General features: G+C 33.0%; 1 protein-coding gene across 1 annotated transcript; it reads right to left on the bottom strand.

Moving 5' to 3' along the window:
• Window positions 1–4,672: 4,672 nt before the first annotated feature.
• On the bottom strand, window positions 4,673–10,184 carry LOC132164190 (uncharacterized). Its single transcript, XM_059574628.1, has 5 exons — window positions 9,848–10,184; window positions 7,840–7,904; window positions 7,693–7,753; window positions 6,731–6,877; window positions 4,673–4,885 (listed from the first exon to the last, which is right to left on the bottom strand). Exons 1-5 carry the CDS (start codon window positions 10,107–10,109, stop codon window positions 4,761–4,763), a joined length of 660 nt encoding a protein of 219 aa, XP_059430611.1. The 5' UTR covers window positions 10,110–10,184; the 3' UTR covers window positions 4,673–4,760.
• Between the last annotated feature and the right edge of the window lie 5,355 nt (window positions 10,185–15,539).

Here is a 15,539-nt window from a genome sequence, read left to right as displayed (position 1 = left end):
CACATGTAATATCTGCAATTTGATTTGTTAATGCAAACCCTGAAGATTATGTAGATGATTGGTATACTGTTGAGATGTATAAAAAAGCCTATGATGAAATTGTTTATCCAATGCTTGGAAAGGACCAATGAGTGAAGACAAACTACGACCATGTGGACCCCTTACGTAGAATACAACCAGGGAGGCCCAAAAAAGTAAGAATAAGGAGTCCAGAAAAGCCTATTAATCAATACAGTATGAGAAATGGTGGGTTAGAATGAGATGCAGCAAATGCAGAGGGATTTGACACAATAGCAGAACATGTCCACATAATAGAAGAGGGGCAGTGAATTACAGGGGAGAAAGCAGGAGTGCAAGACAATATGAGGTGAGCTACTACTTGATTATGTAGATTTTTTTTTTGGTTATAATATGTTAATGTTTGACAAGTTTGTTATCATAGGTACAAGATGGTAGTGGTCCAAGTTTATGTGGTCAGACCCCAACTCCCCAGCCAACCTCTGATGCTGAAACAGTAAGTTCCAAACTATTAAAATGTCATTACTCATTGCCATAACTTCATTACATTTGGCTTACCATGTTTACATCATCTTTACAGATTTCGCAAGCTACTGATGCATCTTCTAGAGGTAGAGAGAGTAATAGGAGTAGGGGTAGGGGTAGGGGTCAACCTACCCCAAAAGGGTATTCTAGACTGCAAATAGGTGGATCAAGGACTAGGGGAGGGCCTACTGGACTGCATAGAGGTGGACCAAGGACTAGGGGTGGAGGTAGAGGTCAATTTAAGGGTACTGTCAACACATTACGGTTGTATGGAGCTCCTCAAACACAGTCCACACAGTCTCTGAACAATGCTAGTGTAAGCAAGTTATTGATAATATTATTTCATTGTAGTCCTTTTAAGTTAATGTGCATTTTACTTTTGCATGGAAGTTAATGTTTTGATGTGACGTAGTTTTAGGATATTGTCAACACAATACGGTTGTATGGACATTCTCGAAATCAAACACCACAATCTCAGAGCAATGCTAGTGTAAGTAAACTATTGATAATATTATTTCATTGTAGTCCATTTTATTTAATGTGCATTTTACTTTTGAATGGAAGTTACTATTTTAATGTTACATAGTTTTAGGGTACTGTCAACACAATACGGTTGTATGGACCTCCTCGAACACAGTCCACATAGTCTCAGAGCAATGCTAGTGTTATTGTGAGTACTTCATACACTAAGTGTTTCTTGTATTTATTTTTTTCCTTTGAATTTGATGGTTGGTTAATGTGAGCACACACTTGTCGACGTAGGTATATGGGACATCGCAACCAGAAGGGTTTGCTCAACCAATTGGATCTTCTCAGCCTCCTCAACCACAATATGGGCTTACTAATGCATGTACATCAACACCTGCCAGAAGAGGTAAAACTATTGTACCAACTGTGGAGAAGGCAATTGCAGTAATAGAGGTTAACAAGAAAAAAGGAAAGAAGCCGGATTGGCAAAAATATTAGATCCAAAGAAAGGGATGGTGGAAGCAACAAATGGTCATGTTCGATGTGTAATATATATGGATGAACCACAAACTTAGTTGTACAGAATTCAGCAAGCATGAATATCCAGTTTGGATGTCTAAATGTGTGGATGTCTAGATGTCTAGATGTCTAGATGAACCACAAACTTAGTTGTTACTATGCCATTTTTCAGGCCACAGAATAATGGAATAAGCTTATTTAAATTGCTTCAGACATAATTGGTTAGTTTATGCAGGATTAGTTTCGTTGCTTCTTTGAGAAGATGACTAATGGCATAGTTTAAGCTCCCTTCCTACATCCAGTTAACCAAGGCTCCACTAACTACAACTGGCAACCGTTAGGATATAGATGCATTTTATCATCGCCATATCATGTACAAATCATATCATCATTGCACCAACACCATCAACAAGAATAACTTTGCAAATTAATAGCAAGGTGAGTAAAAGTCCATACATTAAGAGCTGCATCAACAAAAGAAGTTCAACAAAAATTAATAGGCAACATTGTTTTTGCACTTTAAGACAAGCCACTAAATAAAAGTTCTTAAACTACATAGGTTTCTCCCTCTCACGACAACATTGCCTACTAACAGTGCAATGATGTTTCTCCCTAACACTAACAAAACAAGACAACAACAAAAATGCTAAAATCAAGCAAGTGGCAAATAACATTCTTAAGTGGGCATTGAAATGTGACACGGGGAGCATAACTTCTTCGTCAACCCAGATAAAATAATCACAAATACGATCACCTTCGTTCTGCATATTTCATAAATGAAAATTAGTCACCAATTGTTCGTTCTATAAATTTAAAACACAAAACATAAAACATACAAAACTAAATTTAGCCTCCCTAAAAGGAGAAGTAGCACATGATTAATATAGACTAATAAATTAAAGCCATATAAAACAAAACCGATGAATACTTAAAGAAGAAGACCTATAAAACAAAACCACAAATGAGGCAATTAAATGTTCTGTTTTGTTTTTACAGGGTTGAATGAGTTTCCAAACTTTGATTTATAATTAAACTTCTCACACTCATTTGGCCAGGAAGATCAAAAGTAACTTACACACCCTTGAGAGAAGTGAAGCCAACATAGGAATGGTCAACCTATAGGTTTTTTTCAGGCATGTATGCCTGTGTGAGTGTGTGACCGTGTTGTGAGGTAAAACCATGTGCTTGTAAAATTCTGAGAACCATTAATACAAAGAGGGTGTAAGATATTGCTTGAAATAATAAAATAGTAGAATGTTTGATTATGTGAATTACATATTCATTTCTAACTTCTTTCTTTGTAGATTGTTTGAGTATTCTTCAAAACACGAAGATGCAAGACATGTCTGTGAGGTTCCATGAACACATTACCATACTTTGAAAAACTATAACATGGAATTCATCCCTATGCCTATACGTTAACGTTAATAGAGCACAAAAGACAGCCTCTAAAGAACTTAAACCTCAATTCTATTTTAGTAGATATTCCCGACATATAGTCGCAAGTCATAAGCTCCACACATTTGGGGAAAAACAAAAAGATTAGAGCACTAAACCAATATATTGCTTATGCAACTCTTGAGAAACTTCTTTTCTAATGGGCCAGTGGTGGACATAAATCAAATCATCCCAAATTTTTGTGTTCTCTTTGTTCTTGCTTCTGCTATTTTCTTCTCAGTATATTAAATTTTTTATTATAAATTTCTACACTAATCATTAGTTTTGCAACGATTTTGAAATATGCTCTAGAACTTAAAGGGTGATCACACTGATTCACACCTACATTTCTTTAAGATATCAAATCCCTGGGTGTTGCTATCAAAGTCTGATACTTCAGTTTCAAGTCACCAAATATCTTCTTTTTTACTCCACGGCCGATTCAAAATTCACTACCTTCTCAGACATTCACCAAATATCTTCTTATGCATAAGCAATGAAAATATGGATTGCCTCATTTATAATTATAACTTGAGACAAATCGATTCAAACAATATAATTCCAAACAAACATGTTAGTGACCCACGATTCACAAATAAACCCTAAGAAACTTATTTCGTAAAACCCCTAATTTTTAAAACCCTAAATTCTCACCTTGTATTTACATCCAATAAACCTTCTACCAAGATTTTTCTGCATGCAAGAAGTCATCACTGGTGATTCAATTCTGCATAGGCATTTCGTACACGCAGTGGTAGACTTTATTGACGAACTTCCCACTGACAGTCCACAGGCCCTCACATTATCGTCAACGAACTCACTTGCAATCTTTTCAATCATTGATGAGCTGTGAGCCGGAGAGGAGAAGGTTTTGAGCTTTTGCATGGAGGTTGGGCAACTTGAGGGAGAAGGGAAGTGACGAAATCTGATAGCAAACGTTGTTTTTCACTTTGAGGGAGAAGGGGACAACTTGTTGAGTGAAAGAGAAGATAAATTCCATAAACGACATTGTTTTAAGGGATTTCTTTTTAATTTGATTTTTTTTCAAAGGGTATTTTAGTAACTTACCCTTGCCAAAACGACGTAATATTGAATTTTCCATCCAATTTGACGGACTAATGGAGTGGCCAAATTGCAACTGGTTGGTAGTTTGGAAGGCTACTTTATCATTTTTTGAACTTTAGGGGGGCTAAATTGAAAATGACTGATAATTTGGGGAGCCAAATTATATTTTTCCCTAGTTTTTTTTATGTATTCTAACCTATAATGCTTGGACAGGGAAATTCCGTTCCCACAATTTGTTAAACAAAGGCTGCACTTTTGGCTATTAGGAAATCTTCTAATTTGGGTCTTAATTGTATCATTGTGGAAGGAGATTTCTTGCTTGTTATATCCACCCTCTGCAATCAAGGTCTTCATTTTGATTGACAAGTAAACCCTGTTGGCAGCGACTCTGATCGACTTTTAGACGATTGAACTGCACACAATCTAGTTAGATGGACCGCTTCTACACTTATAATTGGATGCATTTCCATTCTCTGTTATTCTTCTTCTCTTTTTTTTTTTTTTTTTTGGCTCTCTTTGGTCTTCTTTTGCTCTTTTTCTCTTTGTGTTTGAATCTTTATTTGCCATGGGAAAAAAAATTAGGTCAAGATGTCATTGCCAGACAAAATTGGAAAAAGATATGTTCTTTGACAGGGTCCAGTACAAAATTCAAGTAATTTCAAATTTCCAATCAGAAAATAGAATTTATTCAGTCACTAATTATATATTTTACAATCATATGCTCAATTTCAACTTGCTTCAGTAGCCTCAGATGGTTTTTCAGACCCTACTTTATCTTCAGATTCTTCTGCTTTGCTTGCAGCTTCCACATTTTCAAGCTTGGAAACTCGAAACATTGCCAAATGAGTATCCCCTACCAATAAAAGGGATCCAAAGTTAAGCAGCTAAAGATGGAACTTCTGAAGCTCATAAAATAAAAAAATGCTGCCCAGACAACCAACCATGAATGCAGTTTTAAATAATATTTCCTTTCTTTGTGGGTAATTTCATTACAAGCGTTCATATGATATGTAAATCACGGGAGCATATACAAACTTCAAGTTGAACTCATCATTGAAAACTGACTTTGGCATCCACTTATATACATATGATCAACATTGCACTTAACCCATGTGGGACACTTGAAATTGTAACATCTTATTGACTACATGGCACAAATGGCAATCAATCCAACCATTTTTGGTGTCTTTCCACAAGATGACCAGCCTTAGAGCCAGTTTTTAACTATAAATCTAAACAATTTGCTTAATGTGACAACCAAGATTGGGTGGTAAACATTGTGAAACAAGAGGGATTATGTCAGACATCTGAAAATAACAGACTGGTCAACGAATTTTCAGTTGTCACAATCATATTATTCAAGGTTAACCATAGTGTAGTCATTTTATACAAGTATGCTATACTCTCAACTCATAGATCATGACAAGCAAACTATTACATTTTTCTTGAAGCCATCTAAAGAAAAATCAATTATGAAATATCATAAATATGAATGCTTTGCATTTCCATCAACATGAGAAATTTTAGGATTTATTGGTTTACTTTTATTGTCAAAGAAAAAGAATCAAACCTTTTGTACCATGAATTGTATTAGCATCTTTGAAGGGTTCTGGCTAATATTGATTTGGACAACAGCACAATTTTATTGTTCAGATTATGGTTTTCAGGTTTTCATGGGGCTTGAGTTGGACTATGAACAGGACATGGTACTGCATATTAATACTTAAAATCTATAACAATGAGAATCATCTTTGGGTTTCCTATTAGCCTTGGTGGAAGACAACCTTCTCCCACTTTTTCACTAGCAGGATTCAGAAGGAATGGAAATAACATCTACCATCAACATCATAACCCCAAAAACATATACATACAGAAGGTAATGAGGGTTGACTTAATTTAGAGTTTAAAAAGTTTTAGTTTCTTATTTTTATTTTTATAAGAGCATTCACATTGGTTTATGCAAAATGGCTAATCAAAACCCACTTTATTTAGTTTAGCTAATAAGTTTTAAAAGACACCATACATCCAATTATCTATTTTTTTCATCTATATATATATATATATATATATATATAAAGATTGTATTTTTTCCTAAAGATCCTATTTTTCAACTTTTGGGAAAAGAGAGATGCAGAGAGATAAATAGTATATTTGTTCACAAATGCAACAAGAATGTATTTTGCGTTTGAGATGCATAGGGTTTTTTAGTGTTTTGCTTATCTATTTTAGATAAAAGTAAGAAATGACTAAGCCAATGTGAGTGCTCTAAGTAGTTTAAAAGGTTAAAGTTGGAGCTCACCAATGCAGTAAAACGAAATAAATGAGTGTATATACCATAAAATAAATACGAATTAAAGGTATGTTTGGTACACAGAATGACTATTCTATTGAGAAAATGAATAGTTTTTATTGGGAATAGAAGATGGAATGGAATAGCATTTGAATAGTCATTCTCATGGGAATGACTATTTCCTTAAATTGAGGAATAGTTAAGGAATAGTCACTCCTATTAGAATGGTTATTCCAAGTGTTAAGAGTACATGATAAGGATTCTATTCTTGACATATACTCTAACACTAAGGCTATTCTATTCCACTTTCTTCTATTCCGAATAAAAACTATTCATTTTTCCTAATGGAATAGACATTCCGTATCAAACAAACCCTAAGTAAATATGTTTAAGTTAATGACAAGGTACCAAATGTAACGACACTTCCGGATGACACAATGGCAACAACTCCAGGACTCAGCCGCTTTTCATCAATGAATGTCCCATTGGTGCTATCCAAATCTGTGATCAAGAGATTCCCTTCTTTTTTCCGAATGCGGGCATGCAGACCAGATACTGTTAGGTAGGAAAGAAATGTTTCAAGATATTTCATAATTGTTGATCTGGAATTAAATAAAAATCAATTTTTAGCTTCAGTTAAAAATATTAATAAATCCAAATAATTGTAAATGATAAATTAGTTGATTACAATTGAAACAAAAAAAAAAAGAAGAAGAAGTAAATGGCTTTAATTTATACTAAAAAAGAAAAGGACAGACTCTTTATCTTCAAAAAAGATCAACAGATTTAATTCAGCTGGTGGTGTTTGAAGGAATGTGGTAGGTGATCACATCATAATAATATGCACACTCATATACCATAACCTTAGGTTTCCCATGGGAGATGCCTGTTCACCATGAATAGATCTGTTAAGCAGAAGAATTACACCTGTTGTGAAGAGACACTATTGCATCTATAAAAGGATGATATGGTGGTAAGTTTCTAATAACTATTTCTCCCTCAAATAGTTGTCTTCCATGAGATCAACATCCTCACAGGTTACACCACCATCTTCAAGATCCAACAATGTGGAAGATTGAGGTATTTAAAATTATGCAATCCACAACATGCTCTATGAGGGTATGAAATGTTAGACCAAAAATACAAATCACAACATGCAAAAATTATAGTTAGAAGTCTTGCAAAGCCAATCGACACAATTTTTAGTACAAAATTTCATTCCATGAATCTTTGTGATCACTTCCATGTTATTTTACTGTATAAAACTAGTTGGAATAGCGGGAAGGAAATCACATGGTGACAACCTTGAAACTTATTTGATGGTGTATGAAATAGCATCCGTGCTTCACAAGGGATTCAGGTGGAAATACCTGTTGCAACTGGAATCACCAAATCCGCTTTCTCAGGAACTCGGCCAACAGTCACCTCGCTCTAGATGATGTCCAAATAAACAAGTCATCTTGCTGCATAGTTATGTTATACATGGAATTATTGTAACAGATGCTAAGAGTACTTACAGAAACGATTTCATATGCATCTGGCATTTTGACTTTGAAGCCTATGTGTCTTGAATCTCCATCACCTACCAAGTAGCAAAAATGTAAACAAATTGTTATTTCTTAAACAAAAATGCATCATGAGAGGATTGCAACCTGAGCCAAATAATCTTAAGACTATTACTTAAAGTTTATTAATAACAACAGCACAGAAGTTCCTCTTTGTAACTTTTGAACGAAAGCACAAATATGAGTCCTATAGTCCATGAAGAAAGGAAAATCGGGAGATTTGATGCTATAATTTGGGTCTCTTATCATACATTAGTAACTATTCTGTAAAGAAAAAAAAATCTTCTTACCACTAGAACCCAACAGCTTGGAGTTTAAGATAGGAATTTTGATGTGGAGCATCCAAATAGAACTCAGCACAATGACACATATTTTATGCAATTGTAAAAGGGCACATGGCCAGTTGATAATAGTCAACTTGAAAGCCCCTATTTCAAGGCAGGCTACAAGTCAACCACTCAATCTGTTGGTGATCAGTACAAATTTTTCATTGTTGTTTCGGTCCAATCACCCTTCTCCCTTGCTGAGTTCTTTCTGCCACTTCACTTATTGGTAATGAGATATACAGGGGTTGATTATAAATAAGTGTTATTATAATCAAGGGCTTGGCAGCCTCGATATGCTAACACCTTGAGAAAGCTTATCTTGATATAAGTGTTTAATCACAAAAGCATGTAATTGATTCTTTTATTTGCTGTGACTCCCTCGGTTAATATAAGAACATAGATTATACATACTCCCATTGAAAAGCAATGTTCCTCTAGTGAATGAAACTTCTAACTTCTAAGTGATTGATGTTTCAGAGTGAGTGGGATCAGCCAGCAATTTGCTTGTTTTAAGTGATTGATGTTTCAGATTGAGTAGGATTAGCCAGCAATTTGCAGGCAAACGAGTAAATGAATGATTTAAGTAAATGATTTCATGACATCGAATGATGGAGATATCAATGTCTTGCTGGTCATTCTCTTTCAACATCAATTCCATAATTAAATTGCGAGAAGTGGAAAGAAGGGAAGTAAAGTGAATAAATATTTTAACCACTTCTCATTTTCGATATCTAACAAGGAAAGAATTCAACAGAGATAAAGGGAATAGGCCTCCATTACACCTCTGTCCAAAACGGTGGAAGGAAGTGTTCATGTACAATATTTAAAGCCTAGTGTACAAACAAATATAAGAAACCCCCATTTTTAACACTTTCTCTTGTCTTCTTTTAAAAAAAGTACTACAAAATTTACTTATGTTCTCATCACTTCTTTCCTCTTTAGCTAAAATTGCCCAACATACTGTTAATTTTAAGTCCAAAAGAAAATCAGAAATCAAAGAGATTGTTTATAAATGAGAATGTTAGCAACAAACATGACATTGAATTGCCTAAAACCATAAATAAGTATGGGGGCCATTTGAAGAAGTCACTCAGTTCCAAGGTGCAAATTTACACCACCAATATGTGATCAAAGGAAGCTAACAACTTTTTTGCTGATCCACATGACTGGTTTACATATATTCAATGAATAATGAATAATGTTATTTAGTAAATTGTTATACGACTCACTCTCGTAAAACTCAAATTGCGTGACAGTTAAACATCAGCCCTCATAATATAAAATTAAAAAAAAACAATAAAAATAATGACAGATTTTCTATGCCACGTCATTTCAGTTGTACGCCACTCGTACAACAATCTACTAAACAACGTTTGTCAAATTCAATAAGCATATGATCCATATGGGTTTCAGAGTCTCTCAAATTGAGATCAAAACAACGGTCAACTGCAGTTCACATTGGAGTGATAAAAGATTGTTGAACTTTATCTCTAGATTTCTACTGCATTTTACAAATATAGCAAAATTTCACTAAACAACCATCTTCCCTTTTCCTTTTTTTCACGTACCCATCTTCCCTAAAAGCTCTATACATCAATCTTGTAAAGTAATATGGAAAGAGAGAGCTCACTGACCAACAGGTTCAAGAAGCCATCTTTGTGCAACATCTGTTGGAGGGCTTTCAGCCTCATCAGAAGCATGTACAGCTCCAGGATTCCTCTGTTTCCTTGCTTTGATGCTAAAGCCTTGCAAGTGTAAGCCCTTAGAAGAGGAGTGAAATGGGAGTGAAGTAGAGGCAAGAAAGGAAGCTTTAGAATGTAAGAAGGGAAGAGATGAAAAATTTGTGGGAGGCTTTGGAAGCTTGGCATGGAAAAGAGAGTGGGCGGTTGCTTCCATTTTTTGTTCAAAGTTGAGTTACCTCACTGTTTTGATCGTATAATAATAACTTGGTCGGGATATCGGATAAAAAGCTTTTTGGCCGCACATGTGTCCTGGTGGAGAGGAGAGTGGCAGCCATTTAATGCCTTTGACGGGGATTTGGATAACAAAATCTTGAATTCGACCGACTCAAGGTGCTTTGTCTTATAAATTTTTTTAGGATTTTTTAATTATGTTAAATTTTTTGAAAAATTACTATTTTTCTTCAAATTATCACTTTATTATTAAAGTTATTATTTTTTGTTTTCAAATTTTAATTTTAGTTTTTTTTTTTTTCAAATTTATACAAATATTTTTTTTTCGAAACAGGTAAATTTAATTACTTAATCATTAATTAGATGTGTGTGCTTAAACTCTATTTTAATAGGTGAGGTCTAACACGTGAAATATTTAATTTAAATAGAGTGAATTGACGGAGTCAATACTATGTTAAATTAGTAGTTGTTTCAAAAGTTTAAGCTAGAAAGAGGTAAATTTAATCACTTAATTATTAATTAGTTTAACAAAAATGAAGTGGTAATTTGAGAGGAGAAGTATGTATATTGTTTTTTAAAAAAAATTGTAATTATTATTTTGAAATTAAATGATTTATCACATGAAAAATTTATTTTTTAAAAAATAGGATAAATATTGAGATAATACATTTTGAATTGATAAAATAATAATTACAAGTATGACATCATTCTGACCATTTAATTTAAAAATAATGAATTAAGATTTGAGAAAAGATTCATAATAAAATGGAACATGATACTGTTAAATAGAGATGAATTATTTCATAGTCAAAATTTGTTTTATTTTATCTAGCGATATACATAGTGCCACGATCCAGATTTTTTTTTTTTTTAATTGCCTACCTTAATTACCAACAATCTGGACAATAATTGCAAGGATTTTCTTTTTTTTGTTTAATATGTAAGTAAAATTTCAAACTTCGATTAAAATCAGGATAATATATCACATTTAATATTTACAAAATCAAAAATAAAAACAGAAAAATCTTTCATCCATAATTGCTTCGGAAAATGCTAGGTGTTCCTTTAGTGTTCTCTTAGAATCCTCTTAATTGTGATGTGACTTTTAAAATCACGAATAGATTAAAAGTTAATAATAATAATCTCAAATTTAACAATAATCGTAAAAGTTATATCACAATTTGGAGGAAACTAAAAGAACACCAAACATTGAACTTTTATACTTTTGATCACTCCTCACGCAATTATAGCGCGCAATATCTGGCATTCCGTTGGCTTCCCATCACCTTTATTCATTGAGATCTGGATTTTCTTCGCTTACAAGTCGTTCTTCAATAACCTCTCCACAAGTAGAACAGCATCTACAGTACCATATATTTATAGATTCATCCATCAGAATAAAAAGATAAAAAAAATTTTTAAAAAAAAATTTAATAAAAAAAAAATGTACATACCCATGATCATGGATCACCGTACGGGAAGAACCGCAGGCAAAATCAGGTCCTATTGTATCTGTAGCCTTCTTCTTCTTTACTCTTTTCATTCTGGATTTCCTAATGCTACAAGTTCTTCGTACACCCAATTCTCCAAGGATCTTTCCACATGTTGGACAGACACTGCAATGTAACAACAAAAAATAATTAATTTTTTTAAAAAAATCTCTTTACACTATATTACTTCAATTTGAACATATCTTGAAGGTTTACTTGGGGTACAGGTAAAACAAATTGCGGAAAACGACATCAAAGGATAAATTATGGATTACAAATCCCGGCAATTATACGAGAAAACTCATGTCCAAATAAATTTTAGGTTGTTCAGCCACTTATTGAGACAGATGGGTTCAAACAGCAAAATTGTCAAAAATCTCTGAGTCGGAAAAAGAAACTTACAAAAAACCGTTGGTGCATTCTTTTCTGCAGGCTCTGCGGCAGTGGCTGCACCATGCCATAATTGTGCTTCCACTTTGGTTATGTGACCTCCGGTAGAACTGGCTGGTGGCCTTATTATATAGAAATTAGAATTTCTTTTTCCTACCAAAACTAGGAATACTTTTACTGGATTGATTAGGAAACGTTTCGGAAAACCAAAGGTACGTCAAAAAGAAACATTAAAGAAACCGATTTGGAACATGTAAGTCAAAAACCTTTCTTGGACCCAAAGAATGAACCGCGTTCTTTTATTTATTTAATGATTTTTTTTTATTTATTGAGTTTATTGGGGAAAATTGAAAAGAACAATAAAACAAGTTCTAAGACTTGGGGAGGAAGACATCTCCTTCGTTAAGGATTTTTCGTTAAAATTTTCAAAATACTCCTATATTTTTATATTAAAAAATAAATAAACAATTTACAAAGATTTAGGCTTATGAATTTTTTCAAATTCCGTTAAATCCTTACGTTGGCATGAATCTTAGCAATTTTTTATTTTATTTTTTATAATAAAAGATTGGGTATTTTGAGAATTTTTACCGGATTTAACCAAAATCCTGACGGAAATGTGATATTGCAAGAAATAGAAAATTTGACACCATAAATTAAATTTTTTTCAACTTTAGAAAGTAATTTCAAAACCTTAGAAAAGTTGAACGGAATTTTGTATAATTTCCAAGAAAAACACAGAAAAGAAAAGAGAGTTGAAATTAATTGAGAGGTTTCACCTTATGTACAAACAAGCGTCTCTCTCCTTCCTTCCTTCTTTGATCAGAAAGCGCAGGGGACATGGGCGGCAGCCGCACTTGAAGATGGACGTGGGAGAGAGAGAGAGAGAGTGACGACGCGCGCAAAGAAAATACAAAATGAGGAACAAAGAATCAGCTAGAGCTACAAGGTTAAATAGGGGTATAATTAATTATTATCATTATTTGGTCTTTATACTATTAAATGGAGATTAATATCATTATGCTTATGTGACTTTTCAAATATTTAATAAATGGAGTACTTAAATATAATTAATATTAGAATTTGACAGCTAAATTCTCAAATGACAAACAAAATATAATATTTCACTTAGTCTAGCTGTTGTTAATTACTAACATTTCTCTTCAATTGTTCCCTAAAACCATTTTGCATGGATTATACATCTCAAGAAATGTAAAATTGCGTTTAACGTTTGAGGTTGCGTGTGACTGTCTTATTAAGTGATCACCGTTAATATACTATTTCTCTCTCTAGTCACTTTTTTCCCAAAATTTTCTCCTATTATTTCTCTCTCCACATCTCTCTTTTCCCACAATTTGAAAAATATGATTTTAGGAAAAAAAAAATTATAATCCTTATAAAAAATAAATAAATAAAATGATATAGATTAAAATAATAATAATAATAATAGAATAAATGGTCTCTCTTAAATGCCACGTGTAATTTTTTTTTTAATTTTAATTTTAAGTAAAATTGAGAGGAACCATTCTAGTATTCTTCACCGATCTAGATTTTTTTGGAGAGTGCTAAGGAACCAAACAAATAAACTCGGAAAAATTTTCAAACTGACGTGGCAAACAAGGGAGAGAGAATTGCATTTTTTTTAATTTAAAAACCCTTGCCACGTCAGTTTGAAAATTTTTCTGAGTTCATTTGTTTAGCTCATTAGCACTTCTCGATTTATTTATTTATTTATTTATTTTTTGTAACTGCCTACCTTAATTACAAACAATCTGGACAATAATTGCAGGGATTGTTTTACAAAAAAAATTATGTAGGTAAAATTTCGAACTTTCATTAAAATCAGGATAATATACCACGTTTAATATTTACAAAATCAAAAATAAAAGAAAAATCTTCCATCCATAATTGCTTCGGAAAATGTTAGGTGTTCTTCTAGTGTTCTCCCAATTGTGATGTGGCTTTTAAAATCACCAATAGATGATAATCTCAAATTTAACAATAATTTTAAAAACCACATCACAGTGGGGCGCAATATCTGGCATTCCGATGGCTTCCCATCACCTTTATTCATTGAGATCTAGATTTTCTCGGCTTACAAGTTGTTCTTCAATAACCTGTCCACAACTACAAGTAGAACATCATCTACAATATATTTACAGATTCATCAATAAAAAAAAATATATAAAAAAAAAAAATGACAATTAATGTACATACCCATGATCATGGATCACTGTACTGGAAGAACCGCAGGCAAAATCAAGTCCTATTGTATCATCTGCAGCCTTCTTCTTCTTCACTCTTTTCATTCTGGATTTCCTAATGCTACAAGTTCTTCGTACACCCAATTCTCCAAGGATCTTTCCACATGTAGGACATACACTGCAATGTAACAACAAAAAATAATTAATTAATTTGTTTTTTAAAAAAATCTCTTTACACAATATTACTTCAATTTGAACATATCTTAAAGGTTTACTTGGGGTACAAGTAAAACAAATTGCGGAAAACGACATCGAAGGATAAATAATGGAAATTATGGATTGCGAGTTCCGGCAATTATATGAGAAAACCCATATGTCCAAATAAATTTTAAGTTGTTCGGCCATTTATTTAAACATATGAGTTCTATCAGTAAAATTGTCGGAAGTCTATGAGCAGATGAAGGAACTTACAAGAATCCGTTGATGCATTCTTTTCTGTTGGCTCTGCGGCAGTGGCTGCACCATGCCATAATTGTGCTTCCACTTTGGTTATGTGACCTCCGGTAGAACTGGCTAGTGGCCTTATTAAATAGAAATTAGAATTTCCTTTTCCTACCAAAATTAGGAATACTTTTACTGGATTGATTAGGAAACGTTTCGGAAAACCAAAGGTACGTACGAAGTGGGATGTCAAAAGAAACATTAAAGAAACCGACTTGGAACATGTAAGTCAAAAACCTTTCTTGGACCCAAAGAAAGAACCGCGTTCTTTTACTTATTTAATGATTTTTTTTTTGTTTTTGTTTTTGTTTTTTCATAGAGTTTATTGGGGAAAATTGAAAAGAAAAATAAAACAAGTTCTAAGACTTGTTTCGGGAAACGCTGCCATTTCGAAACAAGAGAGTGGGCGGTTGCTTCTATTTTTTGTTCAAAGTTGAGTTACCTCTCTGTTTTGATCGTATAATAATAACTCGGACGGGATATCGGAGAGTCGCAACCATTTAATGCCTTTGACGGGGATTTGGATAACAAAATCTTTGAATTTGACCGACTCAAGGTGCTTTGTCTTATAAATTTTTTTAGGATTTTTAATTATGTTAAATTTTTGAAAAAATTACTATTTTTCTTCAAACTATCACTTTATTATTAAAGTTATTATTTTTTGTTTTCAAATTTTTTTTTTTTTTTGGAATTTATATAAATATTTTTCTCAAAAGAGGTAAATTTAATTACTTAATCATTAATTAGACGTGTGGGCTTAAACTTCATTTTAATAGGTGAAGCCTAATACGTGAAATATTTAATTTAAATGAGGTGAATTGACGGAGT

The sequence above is a fragment of the Corylus avellana genome, chromosome ca10 (genome assembly GCF_901000735.1).
Source record: "Corylus avellana chromosome ca10, CavTom2PMs-1.0".
Taxonomy (NCBI): domain Eukaryota; kingdom Viridiplantae; phylum Streptophyta; class Magnoliopsida; order Fagales; family Betulaceae; genus Corylus; species Corylus avellana.
Note: the sequence above shows the minus strand (reverse complement) of the source record. Positions and strands in the feature narration are given on the sequence as shown.